Genomic DNA, 26,503 nt, shown 5'->3' with positions numbered 1-26,503 from the left:
GATATGCAATTAAGCGTTTCAGATAGTATTTCTTCGAAGACATTTGGTTTGCACATGAAAAGTTGTGTGAAGAACGAAAGAAGAAAGCTTGACAGAAAGGAACAAACCCAGCAAGTACATATCTTCCAAAGTCTTTACAAAGTCTTTTTAGTAGTAAATTCACCCTTTTGTTCACCGGGTCAGTTTGTCCCCGCTGACCTGAGTGAAGACACCACAACCCAAAGAGGGAATCTTGTTGTAAAAAGACAAACACTGGAATATATCCACTTGTTTTGTTTAACTCGATCAGCTCAGCATAATTTTAGCTTTAGATCAACTTTAACAAAAACTAGGGTTTTGTCTGTGTCGCATACACTTTGACTGGTATTGCTGTATCTTATGCCCAAACCAACCTGAGGCTCAAGGCTTTATTTATTTATTTTTTCATCAAATACAAAGTTATAAGTTATTTAGGTTCAGTGGCACCAGCATCTCGTAGTAATTATCTGCTTTAGATCAACTGTGTCTTCTGAATCTCAGCCAGATGAACTGTTCAAACTAAAAGGTCTTTGTAACCCAGAGGAGACCTGTTGTGATGTGAGTCTGTGGTGGAAGAGAATCAGCTTCCGTGTCGATGGTTTTAGTGCCCACCAGTGAGGTTTTTAATCTGCTGTCGTAGAGGGATGTTTCCACAGTGTAAAGGATCATTGGCCGATTTAAGACGATCTCCCTTAATATTGTAGTTTTTGCCATATTCATCCATGACTGCCTGCTAGTTCGCCAGACTAAAACTGCTCACCAGCTACATCTTATTTATCCTCCAATGGGCAGTGCGTACATACTTTCAACATTTGACACACATCTCTCTACTGTCGACTTGCAGAGAGTCAGTGAGAAAAAAAGAGAGAGAATGACATTTATTTATTATTATTATTGAAGATAATCCAACCAGAGCCCAAAACCTTGAACTCCATTATGAACAGAAGGAATAGTTACAGCAGGCAAAGACAATTTTCATAAACATGTTTTTATTGTTTTAAGACATTCTTTCATATATACAGTAACTGTTGGATGTGTTGTGTACAGTTTAAAAAGTGTCATGTATAACTTTATTTATTTATTATGAAACCTTTGTGTCAACCTCGTAAACAAAACTGCCCGAGGATGTAAAATGACATACCTTCATGTGAAAGGTGTCGCGTACAAAAACCTCAAGAAGTTCTCACCTGACTCAACTATATGGAGCCTTTTAGCATGTGGCAATTCCTTGTTTTGGTTTCACAGCCCATAGTTTTATTGTTTTGATTCGCTCTCTTCAGCTCTCATCGACCTGGTCTCCAGCAGAAATTGTTTTTAATATACATGCATGTGTGTGTGTATATATATATGTATATATATATATATGTATATATATATATATACATATATATATATGTATGAAGTAGTGATTAAAGAGGCTATATATATATCGATATGGAGATATAGATATACAAAATAAAAAAAAATAAAAGAAAAGTGTGGCTCCACCAACTGTACGCTTCCTGTTCAGCAGCAAACAGACAATATTCTCTAACAGTTGTTAAAAACTAGCTGATGGACATCGTGGAGTGTTTAGCAGCTAAAAAGGGAAAGATTATTCTCAGAAGGAGGTTTAGTTCATATCCGAGTTATTATAACCTGTTATTTACAGTTTAACCAACCTTACCTTCGATTATAACCCGCTATGAAATAAAGTGAGAGGCTGCCTGTGTCTGTCATCTGAGCCTCACAGTGCACATGTAAGTGGTCAGAGATAAGACCACAAGGGGCTCCTTCTTTACTGTCGCCACACTGAGATGTCAGCTCAAACCGCAATCAGTTTCCTATCTATTAAATGGAGTCATTATCGCCCATTGTTCCTTCTGTCAGAAGGCCTCACACGAGAAGCTGCTGCGTTTGAGGAGTCACTCACACACGGCTCTGTCTGCCTTTCAAGAACAAAGAACTAAAGGCTGCTGCTCTGAGACGGTGTTGACGGAGGGAGGATGAGCTGTTTTTTTCCAGCCTCTCCTCTGGTGTATCGTCTCGCTGTTGTCTTGAGCCCGGGATGACGAGCCCAGGCAAGCTGATAGCCCTGCTTTGTCTCGGTGAAACGCTGTGGGGGAGCCTGAATGTGGCCGAGTTAAGATGGCTGATAGCTTTGAGTTAGCCGAGCACATCGGTAGGCTTTCTGACTGATTGGGCTTTTACGGCCTCTTTGGTTCTTGTCATCGTTCAAGCTAATGTCATCAGTAAGTACTCCTCTGGAGATAGTTGCATTAGTCTGGAACTTTCTGCCTACCTTTTCCATTACTGTATGGCAACTGTAAGACAAGATAAATCTTAAATAACCCCTGCGGGGCGACAGGGTCACTGCAGCAGGACAGAATACATTACAGATAGGAAAACAATGCAGTTTATCACCATTTGTTTATGTGCATGCATGCGTGTGTTGGCGTATCGGAGTGGTGGTGGTGATAGAGGGGGGTAGTAGTGATTAAAGAGGCTGTCCTTCACCCAGAATCAATATGCTGTAATTGCATCCGCGGAGGGGTTTTCCTGTCGCGGGGCATTCCCGTCCTGCCAGCAGAGAAAAGCCAGATGTAGGAGGTCATTCACACGAAGCAGTGAAGAAATTTTGGCCTGCACTTCATTGTTAGTGAAGTACAATCTAAACACGAAGCACGCCGTGTTCCCTCAAAGCTGCATCAGTCTTATTTTTTGAGCTGTGATAAACAACACGGTGCCGTTGTTCGTTTCCACATCCAGACGACACGGAGCCGCTCTGGCTTTCATTTCACGCCGTGTTTCGGGCCACGTGACACTTCTGCATACAAAATGTACATCTCCACCATCTCCTGTAAGAAATATCTGTCTCTTTAGCTGCTCGTGCTCCACCACGTCCACCAGCTACTCGTTCACGGTGTCTGTGTGCAGTCTGGTGTGCGGTGGGTTTATACTGAGAACATCCGCCTGCAGTATTTAGAAACGAGGTTTATGAGAACCTTGGGACTCATCCCGAGGCTGGATCACCAACTGCCCAGGGGCCTTAAAAGGTTTACTCAATGTAGTAATTTGCATTAACCCAATTTGATTAATCGGAAAGTTGTTGGAAACTCACACCACTGCAGTACATTATCTACTCTAATGAGTCCTCAGTCCTCCATCTTGTCTTGCTGAGAGTCTCGGGCCCCGCGGGCAGTCGCCTGCTTTGCTTGGTCGGTAATCAAGCCCAAATTAAAATGTCAGAAAATTATTTCCTGTAGCTAAAATTAACATATTTCTGTGAAGAACACCTAAAGGTTGTGGGTACCATCATAGAAAACTGCAAAGCTAAAATGTTCACATTTGAGAAGTTTGCACCAGAAAATTTAGTTTGACACTTTTATTTAAAAATGACTTAAATGATTTATCAATCACAATTAGTATTAATTAATTTTCAGACTAATCAAATTAACCTTTTGAGTTACAGACTAATTGTTGTTGTCTGGAGAAGTAATATAAGTGCCAAATACTGTGGAGCTCAAAAGAGCCCAGAAAATCTAGTTTTTGCCCAGAGGACGGGTCGATGCAGAAAACCTTAACCTTCCATCACTGTTCATATAGAAATAAGTGAAACCTTAAGAACAATCATAACACAGTAAACTTTCAGCTGATTTGCAGTTGCAGTTGTTTGACATGTTGGCATGGAAATGTTAGCTGGTTTGAGACCTAAACAAGCCAGCATGGAACTGATGAGGATGAGGAGGAGGAGGCTTGTTAGATAATGGAGAAATGATCATAAATGTAAGTTCTGTCCATGCTACAATGTAAACAGTCTGTTGGTAATATGTGACATTTAAACGGATGACCTTGTTGCCCAAACTGCTGTGATATGCCGAGGCCTGGAGTCTACGGGATCCCCAGTGGTATCTGGCACCAAGATGTTTACAGCAAATCTTTTAAGTCTGGTAAATTACGATTTGGAGCTGCCATGGAACAGACTTGTTCTCGGACGTCCCCCAACACCCTGCTCATAGTTTGTTCCTTCTCGTACTACTGTATGAAGGGTCTCGCCACACCGGACCAGGAGCACCACACCAGCCTGGTTGGTTTGGAGATGCTCCTGGACATTTTGATTTGGTCCGGCCCATTTCTCCTTCATAAAACATGCTGACTGTTCACTAATACTGTAAATCCCAGACCATGACATGGACTGTTGTTACCAAATAATGTTTTTCACTTCATCTGGGAGTGTATGCACATATGTCTGACTTCAAATGAAATGTTAAATCATTTCTATATCACAGTCTTATCGTACCAGTACAGGATCAACAGTGTGAAATATGCATTGATAAGCATGTCATCCTGCTCAAAGTGTGAAGTTGTGACTAAATTCCCGTTTACATTTAATTTTACACGCCATGAGTTCACAGTGACCCCTTCCCCTGTCTAAATGTATATAGAGTGACTGTGTAGTGAAGGACTTATGCAGACAGCAAGGGCCTTCTTGTGGGTCTTTAATACTTTATGCAGAAGTAAAGGTTTGCCACTTCTTGTGTGCCTGCATATTTATGGATTGATTGGATCAGCTGGAGCACTGACAGTCTTTGCTGAGGATCATCTGTTGATAATCTGCTCTCTGCTTAAAGAGGTAATATAGTAATTGAAGGCTGTGATGGGTTCTCAGAAATAAAGTGCTTTTCTTTGAATCTGTGTTAGTCACTCATAAGCATTAAGGTGAGAGCATGATGGGCCAATTATGTAGAATGCTGTGAGCCCGGTCTCTTATTTCCATTATGATGCTTTGGCTAAAAGGCTCTGGGAGTGGAAGCGATGGACTGATGGGTCGTCTGCTGCACAAGTCGCCATGTGTTGAACTACTGTTGTGATTTTTTTTTTTAAATCAGCTGTCACATGTTGATGTATTCATGAAAAACGCAATCACAAGTTTTGGTGTCCAGTTTGTGATTGGTCCTTTCCTCTTTAAAAAAACAAACCAACATAAACAGGTGGTTTTCTTTTACCCATCATCAGTGGCAGAGTTCACCATTGTTTTTCCTCTTTTGTCTGAATGGCCGCAGAACCCAACAGCCAGGTTCTAAACCTGAAATCTTGAAACTAGAAGACTGTTTTTACATTACCAATGCCCATGGTTTTGTAATATTTAGGTGTCATAGTTTTGTAAATCATAGGTTGCAGTAACTTCTAGTCTATGCAGCTCATTTTGATCTGTTGATTAGTTTTGAAGGTGGCATGTGCCTCTAATTCAAGTCAAACTGGTACTACTTTCTAACTCCACATTGATTTTATTAACTTTAGTGTAGATTTAGTATTGAACATCCAGACATCCACTGAGTTATCCATCTAGTTCAGGTTTCCTCGCAGTCATGAATGCAACGTAACAGATTATACAAGTAGTTTTGACCCAGAGATCTCTGGTCAACTGAACATTTGGAATGTGCTCAAATGACATCACCTCACTCATCACGAGAAATATCACTCTGCCTCATCAATAGCTATATATAACTTGCATTGAGTTTTATATAATATTCAATCTGATGTTGTTTTTACTTCATATATTAAATGTGACTTAAAATCCTAGCGGCGGCGAGTTTGACCAGTTTGGTTTTAACACGACACGGTGCTAAAATGTTAAAAATACATGAGTCCATCGATATCTTTTTTTCATCAGATATCTTAGTTGCAACAAGACTGAGCTAGCAACAGTTTAGAGTTTCTATGTGCTGTATTTATTCAGTTTGAGAAACCATCTCTAGAAAGCGACAAAACGGACTAGAAATCCTCTCTGTTGCTAGGTGGTTGCTAAGGATCGGCCTACTTCCTGGAGTAGTAAACATTGCATACATAAGATTCTGCTGATGCGACAGATTGTTTTCAAGTTCGTAGTCATACCCCATGTATTGCCATGGAAACGGAGATCACACTAACAAAAGTCTTATATTTTGAGAGTGAATCGCCCCACAATATGAATACATTTAGATTACATATTTTATTTAGTTGCTAACTTGTTGTATAATTGCAATATTACACTCGAGCGTGCTTCAACGTGATTATTGGCACGGCAGGGATGCGGTCACCCTCTCGTGTAATATTGCTTAATTGAACATCCATCCGCTGAGTTATCCATCTAGTTCAGGTTGTTTGTCGCAGTCATGATTGCAACAAAACAAGAGAGCGGTCAGTGTAACTTCTTCCTCCACCTGCTCCCGGACCACCTGATGTGACTCACACAGTAATAAATGCTGCTGTATTATTTGGGTGTTATTCTGAGGAACGTGTGTAACATCTCGTGACATTAAGATGAATCCTGATTTACACACATACAATGATGGAGTGATTCACATGTTGTGACAGATGACATCAGATAACGTGCAAAGAGACACCTGTAACCAGGAACTGGTGTGTTTTATGACACTAATGACCAGCAGCAATGGAGCTACTGTAACAGGAGGTACCGACACTGTTAATGCAGAAGCAGCACTAAACACATGACCAAAAAACAAATGCATGTAATAATGTCCAGTTCAGAAAAATAATACTTTTATTCACCAGAATGATCAGCAGGAATAGTGGATGTGATTTTGTGAGGTCGAGGTGTAGTGTAGCCGTTTCACTCCGAACACGCCTATAAAGGATTCTGTAGCGCTTTCTAGGAAACCCAACACACACTTACAGCAGGGCGTCCAGTCTCTCCATCAGGCATCTGATATGGACTCGATCAGGTTCCGTCCAGTGGTGAGAGACGTATTACAGATCCATCAAGTAGGTGTAAGTCGTGAGACCATAATAATAACATTATCTTTTCTAAAAATAAGACGAATTATCTGTTAAACTAACGAGAGCTACAACAATTAGCAGATTGATTGATCGATGGAAAATAAATTCTGTAACCATTTGATAATTTCATTGGGTAAACAGGAGGCAACATATAAAGCACCTTTAGACTGCTAAGTGTTAAGTTATTAGTGCAGTTAATTTACTGTTCAACTGTTTGATGTAAAACAAAAATACTAAAATAAGGCTCATAAACTCTCCACCTCTGCTGATATGTCACCTGAAAGTAGTTAATGTGTGGCTGCTTGAAATGAAATCTAAAAGGCTCATGCATTGTCATTGGTTAATATTTAAAGTGTGTTCAGACAGTTAAAACCATCACTGCATGATGCATGTCACTCATAATATAGCAGTATAGCCCGCTGTTGTCCCCTTTAATCAGTCTGTATGATTAACAGTTTTAAGGGCTTTGGTGACCTTTGACCCGTTATTTCATGTCCCTTTTGCCTCCCATGATTCTCAGACGTGGTATTGTTGTTGAACACGTACTTCCCAGACACTCTCATCCAGTATTGATGCTTTGTACCGTGATAGGTCCTAAATGACAGGATGTGTTTTTCTTAGTTTATGTGCAGTTCCAGATGAGATCTCCTGCCACCGAGGACATGCTGGATGTTCACGTTTATAACAGCCGAGCTGCTTCATTACCTCGTATGCTTCCAAACTTCTCATTTTCCTTTATTCTCCTCGTGTCTTTCTCCTGTGTATTTCTTGGCCCATTTTACACGTTACTCCTTCTTTTGGAATTATTCCATTTCATTTCTGGCTTGAAGTGTTTTGATGTGCAGATGAATTAAAATTGGAGCATTGCTTTATTTTTGGCGCTAACTAACTTTGTGTCTACCGGTACGTGGAAAGATTGGCACAACCTATTTGAGAAAAACAAAGTTACGATTGGATTTAAAAAGAAAAGTCTGCAACAAGGTAGCTGTAACTGGGGAGTGAGAGTGCACGGAAACTAGGTTGCAGGTAAATAGTTGAAATAGTTCGCTACAAGTAACTTATAGTTGATTGAAATAGATAGATTAAAAGAATAAATAATAAACTGAAAGTAATGGATAAAATGGACTAAATTGTTCAATAGTTGCGGCTTCCTAAAACGTGGATACAGTTTGCTAAATATTAGATAAACAGTCAGCAGATAGAGTAATGCTAAAAGTGATGGATAAATCTGAAATAATTCTTTATTTAATTGAATATTGGTTAAATATTCAGCACAGCTACATTAATTATAACGCTAATAACCATGGATACATGGTTGGAATAGCAAAATATGTGGTGGTTCTTTTATATAGCTATAACTAAGCTGGCTAACATAATAGTTAAATTACAGAATACTATGTATAGGTCATAGAAAAATGGTTAAGAGCCATTGCTGACAGCCAGGTTCTGCTTTCACATTTAAGTATTACAATCGCAAACTTAATAACCTGACTTTAACATTTACTGTTCAATTATATGAAAAGAGCTCTGAGACAATATTGACTTCAATGTTATGAATAGTGTTAAATAACATTCAGGTTCAAGTTACAATCTCAAAGTTTCATTGTTTCATTCTCTTTAGCGGCATCTATGGTGATAAAATGTAACTGCAGCTGTGTTTCTGAACTTCATTTCACAATTTGACTGTTGAAGACTTAGCCTGTCACAATCGGTGATTTTGTCCGGGAATGTCTTCACAGTCCACCCTGGCTCTGCCGGTTGCACACAAGTATTCACTGTGATCACAGTGAGTCACTCTGAAGGGAAGACCGATCAGCGTGCGATGATGTTGAAGTCGTTCCAACAGTGGCGGCTGTGGTAAAGTTTCGGCGCACGGCACGTTAGATGACGGTCGATGCAACTAGTTAACGGCTGCCCCAGTAGTTTCTAAATGAACCCGAGTCAAAGACTGGAAACAATCCTAAATGGCATGACCCGTATATTCACTCTGTAAGTTTGGGTCTGGTAATAACAGGCCAGCCACACAAACCCGGCTCGTTCAGTTCATAATCACGCTTTCATCAGTGGACCACAGGCACAGTCATCATTGTGTTAACCCTTTCAGCAGTAGATAGCAACTTTTATTTAAATGGAAATCTTCAAGATTATTACTTTAAATCATATCACATTGAGATATTTGGAACATGTTGGGTGTTGGCGAGGGAGGTCTTGAGGTAATCTGACAGGTCTGTGTGGAAGTACTTCTGATTTCTCTGACTCTGATCTTCTACTGGGAAATGTATTCCCTGAATGATTTATCATATATTAGTTCAAAGTCACATTTTACGGAAGAGTTCAATTTTCAAATCCCACACACTGAATTTGAATCTAACGTAGATAATAACTTATTTTGAAGTGTGGAAAGTTGTTTATTCTGGAAAATTGTACCTGCAGAAATATCACCAGCTTCTGTTCCATGTTAGCCTGAGTTTGAGTAATAAGTGTCACTGAGGCAGACCATCCCCCCTCCATGTTAGGGGGCATTGCAATCACAAAAGGTACAATTTATCATGTAATATTATCTCCTCCGTCCACAGAACTTTGGGCCCGTAGTTGACTTCATAGAAAATAATCACAATTAGTAAATCCCTCAGTAATAAACATCACATGTCCTCAAACCTCCACCGGTTTGGTTTTAACCAAGCTTTTGTTATATCCTGCGTTCTGTTGGAGCTTGATTTCATGACACAATGAGAATCAACAGCAAACATCATCACTATAATTGTACTCAATCCCCCAACAATGGCTGTTAGTTTTTATGTTGTTGTGTTGTTTAAGTTCTTTGTAGGATGTTAGCACATTAGTGTGACAGACAGGGGACATTGTGTCTCATGTTAAAGAGCGAGCCAGCGAGTTGCAAGCTGACTCCTCGGTGTGTATCAGAGTAATTAGAAGTTCTTCCTGCAGGGGGGCCCGGCTCTAAATATTTAATCTGAAGGGAGCCGTGGCAAAACATGTCATGCCGCCTGCGTCTTTTGTGTCCAATATCCACAGTCCACGGTGCGGGAGCAGCTGGTGAGCTTCTTTGTGTTGGAGAGAGGTGGAGAGTGTTCAGGGCTGCGAGTGTGCCCGGGTTGGCATGTTGGAAACAATCTGTAGCGTGTTCCACAGTTGTGATGTGTCGAGATAAGGTGGAGGTGTGTGAGTGTGCAGTCAGGGAGCAGCGGCAGCGGCGGCGGCAGCGGCGGCGGCAGCGGCGGCAGCGGCAGCAGCAGCGGCAGCAGCAGTGTGTGAGCAGCAGAGCGACGGAGGCTGGAGCTGTTCTGATCAAAGACGAGAGATGGAGATAAAAAGGCTCTCAAGCTAGCAGGGAGGTAGCAGCGAGGCTCTGCAGGGAGGGAAGAGACCCTGGCTGACAGAGAGATGAAACACAGGCGGGATCTGGAAGACGGGCACGCAGACACTTTTTGGCTGAACACTGGTAATCGCAGATGGAATTTTTTTTTTTTTCTTTAATGCTTACTTTCATTTTCGCCCTCCTCTTTTCTCTTCCTCTTCTATCTGACAGATATGTGTCACAAAGATGTCCACACGCAGCTGCCAGGGAACAGACTCGGTCATCAAGCCCCTGGACACCATCCCTGAGGACAAGAAGGTGAGAGTTCAGCGCACGCAGAGCGGCTTCGACCCCTTCGAGAAGCCCGCCAGCCAGGTGAAGAGGGTCCACTCTGAGAACAATGCCTGCATCAACGCCAAGAGCTCTTCGGCCGGCAAAGAGTCGCCCAAACTGCGCCGGCACTCCAGCCCGAGTTCTGTAAGTACGACACTCCAGGGGAATAATCACACACTGCAGTGAAGTGTTATGGTGCCGGCTAATCCCACTTTCAGACTTAGTTTAGTTATATATATATATTGTGTCTATTCAGTGGAGATTTGATGCATCACTAAGTGAAAACAGGTTGCCTCACGAAATATCAGTAGAAGCTCGATGGTGGTTACTAAATATTTACACCTAATACGTAATAAAACATCTGTGTAGATACTGAAACAATCTGCGACATCAAGACATTTTTTTTATTTTGATTTATAACTTCTTCTTGTCCTCCATTTTTCACCCCGAAATATCAAAGCCATACTATTAAAAGTGGGTTTTAACAAGGAGCAGAGTGCACACTGCAACTTGAATTACTTAAGACTATTTTAATGGGAAGAGCTTTTTCGGAACGGTAATAGTTCTGAAAATAGTCACTTAACAACTCCGATGTCCTGACTCATTGTTAAATAAGCTGAGCTGAAACAACATAACAATAAAATACATTAATCTTTGTATCTTCTTTTTAAAAACACCGTGAAGTCGTGAAACTGTTTATTGTGTTTAATGTGAAATGTATCACGCTTAATGAGATTTTAAATAATTCTGGATTATGATTGGCTGGAAGATTCATATCAACTTTTAGTAACTGAACAGTTTAACTGGACACTTAAAACAAGTGTCAGCAATTCTAAATCAATTCACAGCCTTTTGAAACTGTGGATGAGGACAGCAACATCGGCGCTATGGTTATGTGTGTAACCAACAACAATCAAAACAGGAGAAATCGCTTCTAAGTGACAGCCATGCAAAATATGTACATGTATCCGTCCATAGTATAAATACAAAGCACTTAGCTTTAAAATCAAATCAGCAGGTAATGCTTATTTTTTTATTATATTATATTATATTATATTATATTATATTATATTATATTATATTATATTATATTATATTATATTATATTATTATATTGAATGTTATGATGTAATGTTAGCCCAAATGATGCTGCACCTGATTGGACGCTGCCACAGATTTGACTTAATAACCAATTTATACATTCCTGACGTCTTTACTAGTTAAGACATCACTGATGCGTGGCTGGTTTAGCCTGTTTTAGTAACGTATTAGTTTGAAACTAGATTTGAACTACTAAGCTAACCAGCCTGAATTGTACACCTGGTGATGAAGCCATGTGTCAATCATCAATACGAATGCAATGGTTTCAAAGCATGGAGTGAATGATGAGAAATATTTTCTGTCTCTGATTGGCTGTTGTTTGCATCAGCAGACACCAACCGTGGCTTCAATCTAGTAAATGTGCTTTTTCCACCAGAGATGAAGGTTCTTCAGTTTAACAAAGCAGTCTAATCCTGACTGATTTAATGAGGCCTAAATCTCTGGGGTTTTGACTTATTTGTTCTAGTTTCACCGATAGCTTGTGGTAGTTCCTGTTTGGGAACTTAAAACGTTGCCTGATTATGATGAAGTTTTGTTATTATAAGACATTTTAAACACTTTCTTTCTGTAAGTGAGTTGAGAAGATTGATCCCACTGTCTGAGCTGCAGTCAGCAAACCATTGGCCTATCTTAGGATAAACACTGGACGCAGGGAGAACTAGCCAGCCGGGCTCTCAGCAAGGGTTAAAAACTGTCTGATAAAACCACACAGCGCACTGATTAATGCTCGTTAACCTCTTGTTTCTTTAATCCGTACACAAACTGAAGATGACAATTGATGTTCTTAGAGGGAGGATAGTTTATTTATCTCCCCCGCGTGCATCTAAAGAGCAGAACAGTCTGATCAGTGAGCAGAGGTTCTATTATAGATCTCTGCAGCATCCCGATGGTACCGAACCTGGCGACCTGACTGTGGTGACTGTAGTTCCACAACTGCCCTACAAGAAAAAAAAAGCATTAATCGGGAGGAAGAGCACAAAGAAAAGCCGTCCTCATCAATGGCGCTGATGATACAGTGTTGGGTGAGCAGTTGCCTGTGTTTCATAAACAGTGGGAGAGAAGGCAGTCAACAGTTGTGCCAGTGTTGCCATGGAAACACAGCTTGTCGTTCTGAGATAGGATGTTTTTTTGTTTTTTTTTCTCGCTTTTGCTCATTATTGGTGACTTTTTATTTTAAAAATGGAATCACACCAGTGGAATACAAAATAAGTGACCTGCAACATTCAGTCGGGTGTTTGTAGAGCAGCCACAGGTGAAGGGGAGATGTCTTTACCTCTCAGGATACCAACAACCAGCCGTCATGGTTGAAACAGACAAAGCCAAAGTTAACTGGGATTAAATCAGTCTGAAGCAATGGCAGCAGGGTCAGTCTGCACCTACAAGTGAAAATATCTGGCCTGTTCCACATAGACAAGAATAGAAAAGCGTTTTATTAACTATCAGAAACATCTTTTGTCTGAATGAATGGTGCGTTCATGCAGCTGGGAAAATTCAGACTTGGTAACCTCCGATTCCGCGGTTGAGAGCGTTCACATGAAAACAACAAAGAGGCAACAAGGCCGCCTGCAGGAAATCTGCGGTCTGAATACAGAAAAGGGACAAACAACCTCATCATCACATGTAGACCATCACAGAGACGAAATGGAGTTCAGAAGATCATTCATATTTGTACACCACATTCCTACGTGCAGTTTTTAGCAGAAAACCTTTAAAACGGCAAACTAGCGGCAACAAAATAGCGCCCGTGTGGGAGGGCTGTTACCACCTGTCGTTGTCTGTCTGGATAGTTGTTCAACGGCACAACACCCGGCTATAACTAGTACGACCCAAATAAACCATGAAGTGACTTATTTCTGCGCTGATCAAGTATATTTAACCCTTTCATCATTATCTCAAAAGCCTGCGACTTTCCTTTGGGGAAATTCCCAGTTCGACAGGAGTTCAGGGGATTTCTCCCACTTGGAGGTAGGAACTCTCCCAGTTGCTCATGAACGCACCAGATGACGTGATCGTGAGATGACGTGATCGTGAGATGACGCTTTGGTTGGCAGTCAGAAGGGCAAAGGGTGGAGCAAAAATACGGTTTTGAAAGTGAAGAGAAGCATCCAGTTCAGTGAAAATTACTATAGACACCATCTGAACATGAAAAAAGAATGGTTATAAAGAGATGCAGAATTACTACAAAACTACCACAGCCATGAAATGAGCACAAAAAGATAAGAAATGAGAGAACAGAGAGAACCAGAATGACTGTAAATAGATAAAAAATGACCAAAAATATAATCAAAATGAACACAAATACTCCTGCTGCTCATACAGTACCTTCTCGTTCCTGCTGTAGGAAAGTGTATGTGGTCTCAAAACCCCGGCATGGATGTGACATAAGTAACTCTGAATGTAAAATTCCCTTTGGTCATAAAAAACAATAAAAGTCAAGGAAAAGATCTAATGATTTTCAGGCTGAATACATAAGAACATATGAATATTAGACTCCACAAACTATCACTGAGGAAGATCGTCAGACTACTAACATGTTAAACTGCGTTATGCACCTCTCTGAAACAGTACGGCTTTTCAAATCCTCTCAGAGCAGAAATGATCCTCCGTATTTCTCTGGTGCTTTGTTTCGTACGCTCAGCTCTTTTCCTCTCCTTCACCGGAAACACATTTTTCCCGCCTGGATCCTTTTTCATGCTTAATTGAAGGCTGTTTACAAAACAACAGGATTTTCTTAATCATGCAAATGAAATTTTCAGCTTTTTCTACATATGTGGTTCCTTATTTTAATTTAGCTCCAAATGTGAAACGGCCTAATGAATGTGCACACAAATCCCGTTTAATAAGTGTGATATGAGGCTTGACTGATTACCTGCCAGCGTCGCTGCACGACACTAATTAATGTTTCAGCCGTGATTATGAAAATGTGTGAATTGTGCTGGTCATGTTTTTTTTTTTTCTCAGCCAGTTCAGCCAACTTGAATCTCAATGATTTAATGTGGTCTGTTCTTTGGGCATTTACCTGAAGAAAGCATTCAGCAGCAAAACACTTGCTGAACTCATGTTTTTGGGGTAGATGGGAAACTCCTGATCAATCCCACTAAAAGAACTCTGCACACTCCCTCAGATGGTTCACTCCCTCCTGATTTCTTCCATTTTCCTCCCCTGGCACTTGCAGTAAAACCACCAAACCATGAGCTAGTAAAGCAGGAGACATTTTTCATTTCAATTATTGAATCGCTGTGTGAAGACTTCTTTCTAGTTTTACTTCAAACATTGGAAGTTTTCTGCACTGAGGTGAGAGACGACTTCAAGATTTATTGGCCCTATGGGGCATTTGAATAAATCAGGAAGTGTGCATTTAACACATGTCCGTGCTCATCGCTGGATCGTTAGTATCAGATAGGCGCTCCTGTTTCAAATAGTTAAATAAATAATAGTTGAGTCAATAATTATAGCATCAGAAGCAACCGAAGGAAAATGTAGTTACTGTCATGATCCTGGAGAAACAATTGTTGTTGGGCCCCTCTTAACCCTCATTATACAGTGGACTTTCATTATTCCCACAGGTACCCAGAAACTGACTATTACTCTGGAGATTATTAGTCAATGGAAAATAAGTTGGTTGTATCAGGCTGGAGTTGGTTTAAGTCATTCGAAGCAAAAATTCAAAAAACGTCCCAAATGTGAACAGCTGCTAGTTTCCCAGTTTGCTGCGGTAGTAAGCCTTTGACAATATCTGACAACAAAAGCACTTACAATATGATATTTTGGTCTTCAGGGAATAACAATAAGCATGTTTGACACTTTCCTGTCATTTTACACATTAAACAACCAACTCATTATTCAGGAAAATCACTGTCCGATGTACAACCCCGTTTCCACGCAGTCTTCCACAGAGTGGTGAACCTTTCCCCATCTTCACTGCCTCTCTAAAAAGCGCTTTTATAACCACATCAAGTTACTAATCTGTTGCCAATTAACCTAATTAGTTCTAAGATGTTCCACCAGGTGTTTTTTTTTTTTAGCATTACCTAGCTTTTTAGTTTTTTGTTGCTTCTCTCCCAACTTTTTTAAGATGTGTTCCTGCCATCATTTCAAAATAAGCATATATTTGACATAAACAATAAAGTTCCTCCGTTTCAACATTTGATATGTTGTCTTTGTTCTATTTGCAATTAAATAGGGATTTACATGATTTGTAAATCTATTGCATTCTGTTTTTATTTACATTGTACACAGGAAACGGGGTTGTACTAACAATAACAGTAACTGTTGGGGGCAGCCTTTCAGTTCTCCAGTGGTGGAATAATATCAGCTTACTGAGGGTTTTCTGTGTGTTAATTACTTGTCACAGTAAAAAGAGAAGCAGCTTATGAAACACAACTTGGAGCTTCATATAAACAAAAAAAAAATTCCGGTCTTAAAGCTAGTTTTGACACAGATTTTCCTCTACAAAACCAGGGCCAAAATATGGATGATATCTGTCACAGTTGACGGAGGACTTCAGCAGTGCAAATTTCTTCCCAACCAAATAATAGAGTAAATCTGCAGCTGTGGGGGCTCCTGGAGGTCTGGAGGTGGTTGTGAGCTTCGCCCAGCAGGTAACCCAGCTCTGGTGATGGTGTACGTTTGGTTCCAAAGAGCTTTCCCAGAAATTATTCCGTGTAATTGTGAAACCCTAAGTCCTGTTTAGATTTATCTCAGGTAGGAGAGTACAGTTACTGGAAAAAATGATGTATTCATAAAAATATGGTGGGGTTAGAGGGACAAATGTTTGATCCAGAACACTTAAGACGGAAAGAAAGGAGTTTATTTATGGATGAAAAATGCACGAGAGGAGAATCTCTCTGTAGTCACGAGGCTCCGTGAGGTTCCTCAGCCACCAGCAGGAGAATATCTTACTGTCCAGCTGAGTTGTTTCACAGATAGAGTTTCACTTCCTGCTTGATCCCAGGAGGAAATCTAATTTATTTAGAGAAGCCCTCAGAAATGCTGAGCTTATTATGTGCTGCAGGAGAGAGAACGTCAAGCAGCTCTAGTAAACCCTGCACTGTGGTCTGAAGGCGGTGTTGTGCCGTCTATAAACATGAGTGTTGAGATAAACTAACAATGGGAGGTGGTAGCGTTGCACATTCAAGCATTGCTATTTCATCATCAAATGGACATAAGAGATGTGTTTTGGATGCTTTACTACAAACTGATTTGAAGCAGGCTCTCAGACTACAGAATGTTTATGTGACACACAGTCAGTATTCATACCAGAAAACATTTTTTGTTTTGTTTTCTGTTGCTCTGTATTGGACAGCAATGTGATCGAGCAACTCGCAGCTTGTAAAGAATTAAAACGTGCTGAGACAAATAAGGAATTTGTGCTACATGAACTCACCAACCTGTAACTGAACTTGAAGCTGTTGTACCAGTTTGCTTCCACTGTCCTGCTGCGGAGACGATATTTGGGAGCTAGATTTCACCAGCCTTCAGGAGGGGGTACTAAATCAAGTTCCAGTTACTCATGGGAGGAGGGGGTGGGTTCACAGAAACTGCTGCACTTTATTGTTCAAGCAGCTGGCGCTCAGGATTTATAATACTATAATATGTCGTCACATCTCAACTACAACAACACAGCGTTAGACACTACATGACAGAAAGCTTTATAATACACTATTCAATACACAATAGAAGCAGTGCAGGGTACAAACATGGGACCAATCCATAGACTGTATGTAAAAGTGTTCGTAACTTCCAGGTCTGAAAAATGAGGCCGATGCAGAAGCACCTTAAGCTGCAATACCACCAAGTGCCACTAGAGGCTGGCTCCAAAAAGCCTCCATCTCCACAGACTCCCATTCAACTAGTCTTATAAAATTCTGAGTCAATAGAATTTCTCCACAAGTTATTGTGGTGTTGTTATTTAAAGTTGCTCCTTCTTATGCGTTTTCTGGAGGTCCATCTGAAAATAATCCCTCATTAATTAGAAAATATGCTTCAAAAAGATGTGTTTTTGGGGGCGTATCTGTTTGATTGACAGGCCTGTATTGCAGTCAGGTTACAGCTATCGGTTGGCAGGACCGTATCGTCACGCTAGTATTGTCAGGTTTCAAATCAGATCAGTCAGATGGTCACTTCCTGATCCAAACCACTCCAAACTAGCAAGATGTCAGAACTACTCGAGTTTTCACTACGGTTGTTGACAAACCAATGGGGTGACTTCACTTCTGGTTGCCGCATGGACCCCAACCCTAACCTACTGTAGTGTTTCTAGTTTTGGGTGCTTACAAAAAAAAAAAAAAAAAGACACATTATCATGTATATTTGGCCTTTTATTAGGAAAATGTCATAAATCTGGGAACACTGTTTGCTCATGTAGTAGCATTGTAAGTTCAGCTCTTCAAGGTTCTCAAGCTATCTACAAATCAAACAAAGTCACTGACACCGCTGGCTCCATGATGGAATGGCCGCTCCGGGTCTTCTTCCACGGCGGTTTGGCAGCGGGCCGAGCTGAGGGCAGACATGTGATATCAGCAGGAGTGTGTGACATGACAAACTTTAGGAAGTCCAAACAGCACAGTTTCTGTGCAGTGCACATTTCTCCTCGAACTGAGCGTTTTTCGACACTCACAGCATTTAAATAGCACTGACTTCTAATCATTAGAAAAATGGAAGTATGAATTACATAATGGGACCTTTACGACATGAATATCAGTCATTTCTGAACATTTGCTAAATTTTGAAAGTTTCTTTACGTGCAGTTGAAAAAAACATCAATTGCTGCGATGAAGCTGGCTGTCATGAGGACAGCAGCAAGAAAGAAAGACCAAGGGCCCGATTATTGAACCCAGCACAACGCAATGATCCAGGGGAATTGGCATTTTGGTACAGTTTAAGGGGCCCAGGTAATTTTCAGTAGCCTAATTTAGAGACGTTCCCTAAACGTCTCACCGAAGAGCTAGTGGTTTGAACTTACTGGCTGTTGCACGTAGCAGAGCCCCGAGCCACCCCTTCCACACTCTAAGCCTTTAAGGAACTTCCAATGATAGAAATACGAGACCTACTTTGACGGACAACTTTAAAGGACTAGACAGACTATCAATCAGTAATAACTGAATTATTTTGGGTGTAACAGAGTTCAGATGCCTGATTTGAAAGTGACTTTATTTGTCATAGTATGCAATTCCATGGTTTTACATCCAATTTTGTTAAATGGTAATTTGAGTTAAGTAGGATGAATTTTTTGTTAAGAGCTGACGTTTGAGTTCATGCAAGATTTAAAGCTACTGTTCAAGTGAGATGGTTTAAATACTTTTGTAAATATATTCCTTTATTAACTTTTCTTAAATCATTGGTTGTGTGTGCTTTGTGGGCTGGAGGTCTCATTGCTCTCATACAGAGTTGCTACCACCAATCTCCTTACTGAACCTGGTGATCGAAACGTGAACTGTAACCAAGCTAACCTGCAAAATCTTGGCCTGAACTGTTGAAGAACCTCAGATACTGTTATTACATGGATAGTAGGGCCAGGGTTAGCAGCATAGCTTGCCCTTTATTAAAAGGTTACGTGAATCAACAGTAAGGTTTAAACTTGCGTCGATTTGCAAGAGATGTACCTGTGTTCGTGTTCACCAAACTACCAAACAAGTTGGACACATGTTTTTCACTTGCTCTGTGCCTGCGCTGCACCCAGGTGATAATATTACCCCCAGAGTTCCCTATTCTGCCAAAGATAAGTTCATTCATTCAGAAATAAACAATCAACAGCACCTCACTTTAGAGCCCACATCAATGCCTCCCAGAAGTCAAGTAGAAGACAGATTTTAACGTCAGTTGTTGAGACAGTGTGAATCATGGTGGAGCCGCTGCAGAGAAACCACGACCGAAGGAGAACAAGAAGAAAACGAGAACTGCTTGAATCAATGAACACAAGAAATGAAACAGTGGAAATCTGGACTTTAGTCTGATGAGCCCAAATGTGAGATTTTTAATTACAGCAGCTTTTGTCTTTGTGAAACTCGGCGAAGGTGAACGACGGTGTCTGCTTTACGTTTCCCACCATGAAGCCTGGAGGAGGAGGAGCTGCAGCTGTTTGCCAAAACTGTTGTACATTTAATTAGGATTCAAGGCAACACGTACCCATCGTAGCGACAGCAACGTTCTGCAGAGTCAATACATTTTTATTCATACTACACAAATTCAAATGTTATTTGATACTTCTACACTGCGGACAACAGTAAATAATAAAAATACCCTTTAATGGGAAGGCGTGTCCAATCGTTGACTGGTGGTGTACGTTGAATAGATCTCATTGTCAACGTTAATTTCAGAAACAACAGAATTCAAGTCATAGTCAATACACTGTTGTTCAAATTCTGATGCTAAGTTGTATCTGTTACTAACGGCAGGTCATGTTAGGACAATCTAAAAATATAGAATAATGATCATAAAGATGGGCCTTTCTGTGTGGAGTTAGCATGTTCTCCCTGTGCCTGCGTGGATTCTCTCGAGGTACTCCGGCTTCCTCCCAACATCCAAAAACATGCATCTCAGGTTAATTGGTGATTCTACAAATTGCCCTTAGGTGTGAATGAGAGTGTGAATGGTCTTTGTTTCTGTCTGTCTCTATGTGTTGGCCCTGTGATGGACTGGCGACCTGTCCAGGTGTACCCTGCATTCGCCCAAAGTGAGCTGGGATAGGCTGCCCCCCCTCCCCCTCCAAGACCCTGTTCAGGATGAAATGGGTCTAGATAATGGACGGATGGATAATAAATCAAAACAATGTAGAGTTGAGCTGATTGTCATACCAGTTGAACATGTTCTGCTCTGGGCCTCCTTCCTCACAACTACAGTTATTACCTCTTTCTCAGTGAACTGTCGGGACAATGAAAGTGTCCAAAAGTTATGAGCTGACGATTAAATGAAAAGGAGCTCCTCCAGGAGGACTTTGTGAGCTTCTGTCTCCTCCTCCTGCTGACATTACACCTCTCCGATGATGCAGCGGGGAGGTTTTAATATCGCTCACAGACTTGTAAAATATTCTGTGAAACCCTCCGAGGCTTTTCTTTTCTGGGTTACTGAATTCATCCTTTCATAATACATTTTCATATCTGTTTCTTTTTCCTCAGCCTACAAGCCCCAAATTTGGAAAGGCAGATTCCTATGAAAAGCTGGAGAAACTCGGAGAGGGTTCATATGCTACAGTTTACAAAGGAAAGAGCAAGTAAGTAGTCTGTGCATGTTGACTTCTTTATGGTTAGTAAGAGCCATACAGTGAATATTATATTTGATAATACAGGAGCAGTGCTCTAACTGTAAATCAAATAATTAAATGGAAAAGCAATAACGGTTACAGAGCATAGTTTTTATGTAAATCATTTTTCTCCTGTGGAGCTGTAAACCCCACACATACAATGTAATTTCCTTTGTTTTTAATCACTATTTTAATGCTGTATTTCATTGATTCACTCATCATCCTCCGCGTTTTACGGTGTGGTGCTTTCCTCCCAGGTCGTCTTAATTAAATTCTACAAAATGAAAAGTTCACACATTGTAAATGTACAAAACTCTGTCGACTCTAATCTTCTCAGTAATGACGTTATTTTGCATCAGTCCTCACTAGAACAGCTTTGATGAGTGAACTTCCTTCAGTTGTAATCCTGTGGCCTTGTACCCGAGTCTCACTCCACTGCTGCTGAATTACATTTCATGGACTCAGCTGTCCTCGCTGTTTACCGGCTTCACTGATTTTAATAGATTTTTTTTTGCGTGTGTGTCACAAAAATAAAACCCAGCAGATTATAAGACTTGTTTGTTCTTCCTGCTGTTTCCAGGGTGAACGGGAAGCTGGTAGCTCTGAAGGTGATCCGTCTGCAGGAGGAGGAAGGAACGCCCTTCACGGCGATAAGAGAAGGTAAGGCGGTTATGGTTTTACACAACTTCAAGCACAGATTCGCGTATTTTTTTATACATTATATTTCTGGAATTCATTTCCATTTTGTATCCGGTATTTGAAAGTTGCTGGGACCCCGTGTCAAATCATAAAGACAGTTTAACAATTCTTTTGGCAAAAACAACAAAAGTGGAGGATGAGGAGCTGGAAATTGTATGCTGTAAAAAACAATAATGCAGGAGGAGAAATGTATATGAATCCAGTTATTCTCCATTTAGAATCATCTCCATTTATGTATAGTCTTACTTGACCGTGACTTTGTTTCGTTCTCTGCACGGCTTCATATTCCACCGACGGCGTATCAGACACGGAGCGTTCTGTTTGCCCATTTTATCTTCCTTATTTGTTAATGTTTCCTTGATTTCTGTGCTTCTATTGTGGGTAGATATTGTTTAACGGCTTATTTTTTGTCTGTTTTGTGGTTATTGTTGTCATTTCCTACTTTGTGCTGCAGCCTACAGACAAAGTTAATACAGCCTGCTGTGTTTTAGTCATTAAAACCATGAATCCTCCTATTTATTGCGGAACTATTTCACATACTGTGTCTGTAGCGGGAGGAGAATACATTTCCTGTCCAAATTGAAAGACCGCGGTGGTAGATGATGATGTAGTGAAGTTTTTTACGACCAGGAGTTTGCACATGGGTGTTGTATTTTCCCGGAATTTTATAATTTTTTTTGTCTTCACACTTCCTGCCCGGCCGATCTGCTGTGTTCAAGATTGCCGCGGTCTCCGAGCAGCTTTTGTCAGAAATAAACTCGCTGCCTATCTTCAACGGAGCCGCTTCTGGCACGCTGGTGAGATGGGCCGCGGCGCAGCCGGTGGGATATGAAGCATTGATTTTAATGATGGAGATTCACTCCGGAAGCCAATGGAAAATAGCCTTTAAAGTATGGACAAATCTTTATCTAAATCTGTTTTGATGTACAACGCATAAAACATTGTGTTGTTCTTGTTACATTACATTACATTTGTACTTTCTGACATTCATTCATTCACAAGAAGCATCTGCTGATGTTAAGTATGCTTTAAAAAAAAAAGTATCTGACGACTTACAAGGCTGAAGAGGGTCACAAGGTAATCTCTATTTTAGGTATTCATCAGTGAGACAAACTGTCCATAAATGGAGACAATTTGGTTCTGTAGCTTCTCTCTATAGAAGTAAAACTCCAAAAGTAAAACACAGAATGGTCGATGAGGTCACGCCCATAGTAACGATTGTAGGCTCAAAGGAATCACTGGAGCTGGTAAACATCTGTTAATGAATCTGCCGGACACAGGTCATTGAGCTTGATGTCTGTGGCAAAGACATCACTTTGCACCTGAAACTGCCAAAGAAAGTGATTCGGAGCTGCTTTGTTGCCTCTTGGCCTGGAAAGGTCACTAGCATCAAGAAGAATGAATCTACCAGGACAATATCAGAGTGTCTGTCCAGCTGAAGTTCACTAGAAGTTGGGTGATGCAGCAGGATGAGGACCCGAAACTAAAGATACTACCAAAACAAGCTTTTGGAGTGGAGCAGTCAGACCTGAAACCAGAAGAGAAGCTGACGTCAACACCTGTTCATACCAACCCATGTTTCATACAGACTGCAGGTCTGGAAGCGGGACATTTGGACCGTCGTAATGCGTTTGAAGAGGGCGTAATGTGCTGAGGGCTAAAATACCCACAAACCTTCATGAGTGCACAAAATAACTTATCAGGCTGAAAGGCCATTTAATGTGCACCATATTCCTCCTGAGCAGTACGACCAGGTGGAGCTTCACATACCACCAGCGGCACACGTACCACAATTTGGAAATCAAAGTATTGGGCAATAAATGTGGCCAGTCGATTCACATAGTTAGCGTCACAATGGCCAAACAACTGGGTCGGAGTTTCCCAAAAGTGTAAGCAGGAACAAACCATGAACTGACAAGAGAGGGTTGTGATTCTGTGGCAGGTCCAACAAACAAATGACATGATTGAGTGGATCTGTCAACGAGTCTCGGTGCCATACCGCAGGGCACCTTCAGAGGTCATGTAGAGTCCAGACCTCGGTTGGTCCGATCTCCTTTGACGGGATTTGAAGGACGAACAGTATATTTGGAAGGCAGTCTTAACGTTTTGGCTCGTCAGTGTGTGTGTTTTTTTTTTTTGTAGGTTTGTCTTGTCAGTTGTCTGTGAAGCCCTTGAAGCTCTTGACTTGACTGGCTGATTTAAAAATGAAGAAAAACTCACCTCCACAGACACAACTGGTATTTAAATTTAGATGAGAAAATTATGCTGCCTGTTTGATCAGTGTATTGACCACACCTGATGAAGGGAGAGCCATGCAGGACTACACACACACACACACACACACACACACACACACACACACACACACACACACACACACACACACACACACACACTGTTCATATGCTCCTCGTGAGCGGATCAGAGAGGCACTTTCAAATTGAACTAATTCAGCAATTACTGAGCAGGAAGCTCCCAGCGCAGATATGTGTGAAGCGTTACATACTGCTGCTGAATAAAATAATAAATCCAGAGCAGAGGACAGCTGTGTGTGTGGGGGTCCGTGCTTATTAAAACTAGACACACCCATGCTATAACCAGAGCTGTGGTGTGTGTGTGTGTGTGTGTGTGTGTGCGTGCGTGCGTGCGTGCGTGCGTGCGTGCGTGCGTGCGTGCGTGTGTGTGTGAGGGTGGGGGTTGGATCTTCAAACTGGTGACAGGATCTTTGAGGTATCAGACAGCAGCACTAACCTCCTGCTCACTGAGAGGAGTCCTGCCTTTGATCTCCTTATCTGATTCTTTTTGAACAACTTTGAGGTATTCATACAGGATGAATGTATTCATGAGGCTCCATCACTCGCCGGCTCTCGGAGGGTCTGTTTGTCAGCTTCTCTGTGCCCTTGGAACACAACTTTGTGTTTGCTAAATTAATGACACTGGCAACTGTCTGAAAATCCCATTTAGGTCTCATAATAAAAACTGCAGTTGTCATACCAGGTCCTGTCCTACTCACTGTATATTGTTTCACTGTGGCTTCAATTTCTTGCTTGCGGATTTGTTTGCTTGAGAATAGTCAACCTTGAAACTTGTGGATTATGTAATAATGATAATAATAACTAACTTTAGCAGGAGTTTGGCTGTTTCCGTTTTTTCTTCCCCACCATGAACCGATTTAGCTGCTGCCTTATTTATGTGTAATAAAAAACTGAAAAGCCAAAATAGGAATACATCAGAATTCATATTTTTCATTTTCAGATAAGAAGGGATCAATTCCTAAAATGCAACTTTAGTTTAAGGATAGCTATGTCTGTCTCAGCAGCTAACTAGCAATTAGTTGTTAGTCGTTAGTTGTCTTTCTATGATTTTAGATGTCTTCCTATGACTTTGTGGTCCGCTGCCTTTCTACGGCTGCCTTTGACTATCTTTCTTTACTTGATTAGCTTACCATCTTTATGTGGCTTTAGCTGTGGTTTTCTTTCCTTCTACAACTTAAGCTGTATGGTTAACTGTCTGTCTATGGCAGAGAGTGTAGAGTCCTAGAACAAGTATCTTTCACTGCTGTTAAATTTGAGCCTGTTTTAAGAGAATTTATTGATTACACATAATCTAATGTGAATGCAAGTTAGTACAATTTTTTTTAAAATCCGGGAAATCCCTAGAATTTATGTTCATGACAATTTAGTGTTTGTATGCCAATGAAGGACATAGTTTGACCTTCATTGCGTGGAACATTTCTGGTGGAAAACTGCTTGAAACGTAAAATCCAAGTTCAGGTGAGCATACAGTAGTGATTAAAGGTGACCTGTATGAGGCGTATAAACTAACCCGTCATATGTCATGGGCAGTCAAGAGTACCACCATTTATCCGAGTATAGTAGCGGGGGCAGCATGCTAAGCAACTGAGCCCAGGCAGCCCTCTTCTGCAACATTTTCCAGTTCCCTCTGGGGGATCCCAAGGCATTCCCATAATAATCCCTTCAATGTGTTCTCGGTCTGCCTACCAGTTGAATGTGCCTAGACTGCCCTCAATGCAAAGGAGCAGCAGATGTTGGAGCTCCTTGCCGTATCTCTTGGGCTGAGACTGGCCACCCGGCAGAGGATCTCTTTCTTTCAGTTGTAACCCAAAGCTCATGGCCTTTGGTCAGAGTTGGAACTTCACCTTTCGGCTCACTTCCCTCTTTACCAAAACAGTCTGGTGTAACGCCTGTTTTACTGCTGAAACTGCACTGATCCACGTGTCAATCTCCGGCTCCATCCTACTTTCACTCGTGAAAAAGACTCTGAGGTACTTAAACTCCTGTACTGGCAATCCATCCCAACCATTTACCATTTTCTGGTAGAGAATTATGGCCTCAGACTGGGAGGTGCTGACTTTAACTCAGCCGCTTCACACTCAACTGCAAACCACCTGTGTGCATGCTGAAGTTCACGGTCTGAAGCAACCAACAGAACCACATCCTCTAAAACCACAGAGAAGCGACCCTAAGAACCCCAAAACCAGATGTTCACCTCCTGCTGGCTGCACCTCAAAATCCTGTCAATGGAAATCAAAAACAATATTACACAATATTGTGTCTCTTTACATAAGAGAAAACTTTGGCAGAGGCCAACACTCAACTTTGGCCTGAGTACACAACTCTCACAGCGGTTGTGTAGGGACCGAATGGCTCGTAACAACGACCCTGGAACCCATATCCTGCAGTACCCCCGCAATACCGCAGGGGGTCCCGGTTGTAGGCCATCTCTCGGCCAGCCACACCTGAACGGCCTCTTTCTTCTGCTTGATGGCTTCTCTCACCACGGTGTTCACCAGTAGATTCTTAGGTTGCCGCTACGCAAGCACCTATGACCTGTAAAAGTAAGAGTACGCTGACATTTAAACAAGAAAATCAATGTTAAAATCCTGGTATATTAACATGCTAGGACTAAAGTTTTAGTAAGGACTTTTATTTCTTGTGATAAAAAGAATCAAAAAACAACTTTTATTTTGTGTTTTTTCTGCACCTTTTGTTGGAGATACAGAATTTTCTCACAAA

At 41.1% G+C, this 26,503-nt stretch overlaps 1 protein-coding gene across 4 annotated transcripts in view; it reads left to right on the top strand.

Annotated features, from left to right (window-relative positions):
- Positions 1-26,503, top strand: part of cdk14 (cyclin dependent kinase 14) — a 207,006-nt gene that overhangs the window by 58,208 nt on the left and 122,295 nt on the right. For 3 of the 4 annotated variants that reach the window (XM_069143464.1, XM_069143465.1, XM_069143468.1), the window contains 3 exons: positions 10,325-10,570; positions 20,644-20,738; positions 21,349-21,428. In XM_069143464.1, the coding sequence (XP_068999565.1) occupies positions 10,325-10,570; positions 20,644-20,738; positions 21,349-21,428 (421 nt within the window). Of the gene's footprint in view, positions 1-10,092; positions 10,238-10,324; positions 10,571-20,643; positions 20,739-21,348; positions 21,429-26,503 lie in introns of those variants that run through there. The other variant, XM_069143467.1, reaches the window with a different exon arrangement.

Source organism: Embiotoca jacksoni, unplaced genomic scaffold (genome assembly GCF_022577435.1).
Source record: "Embiotoca jacksoni isolate LCO1_2020_lvr unplaced genomic scaffold, fEmbJac1.0.p SCAF_11, whole genome shotgun sequence".
NCBI lineage: Eukaryota > Metazoa > Chordata > Actinopteri > Embiotocidae > Embiotoca > Embiotoca jacksoni.
The sequence above is the reverse complement of the archived record's forward strand: the minus strand, read 5'-3'. Positions and strand labels throughout refer to the sequence as shown.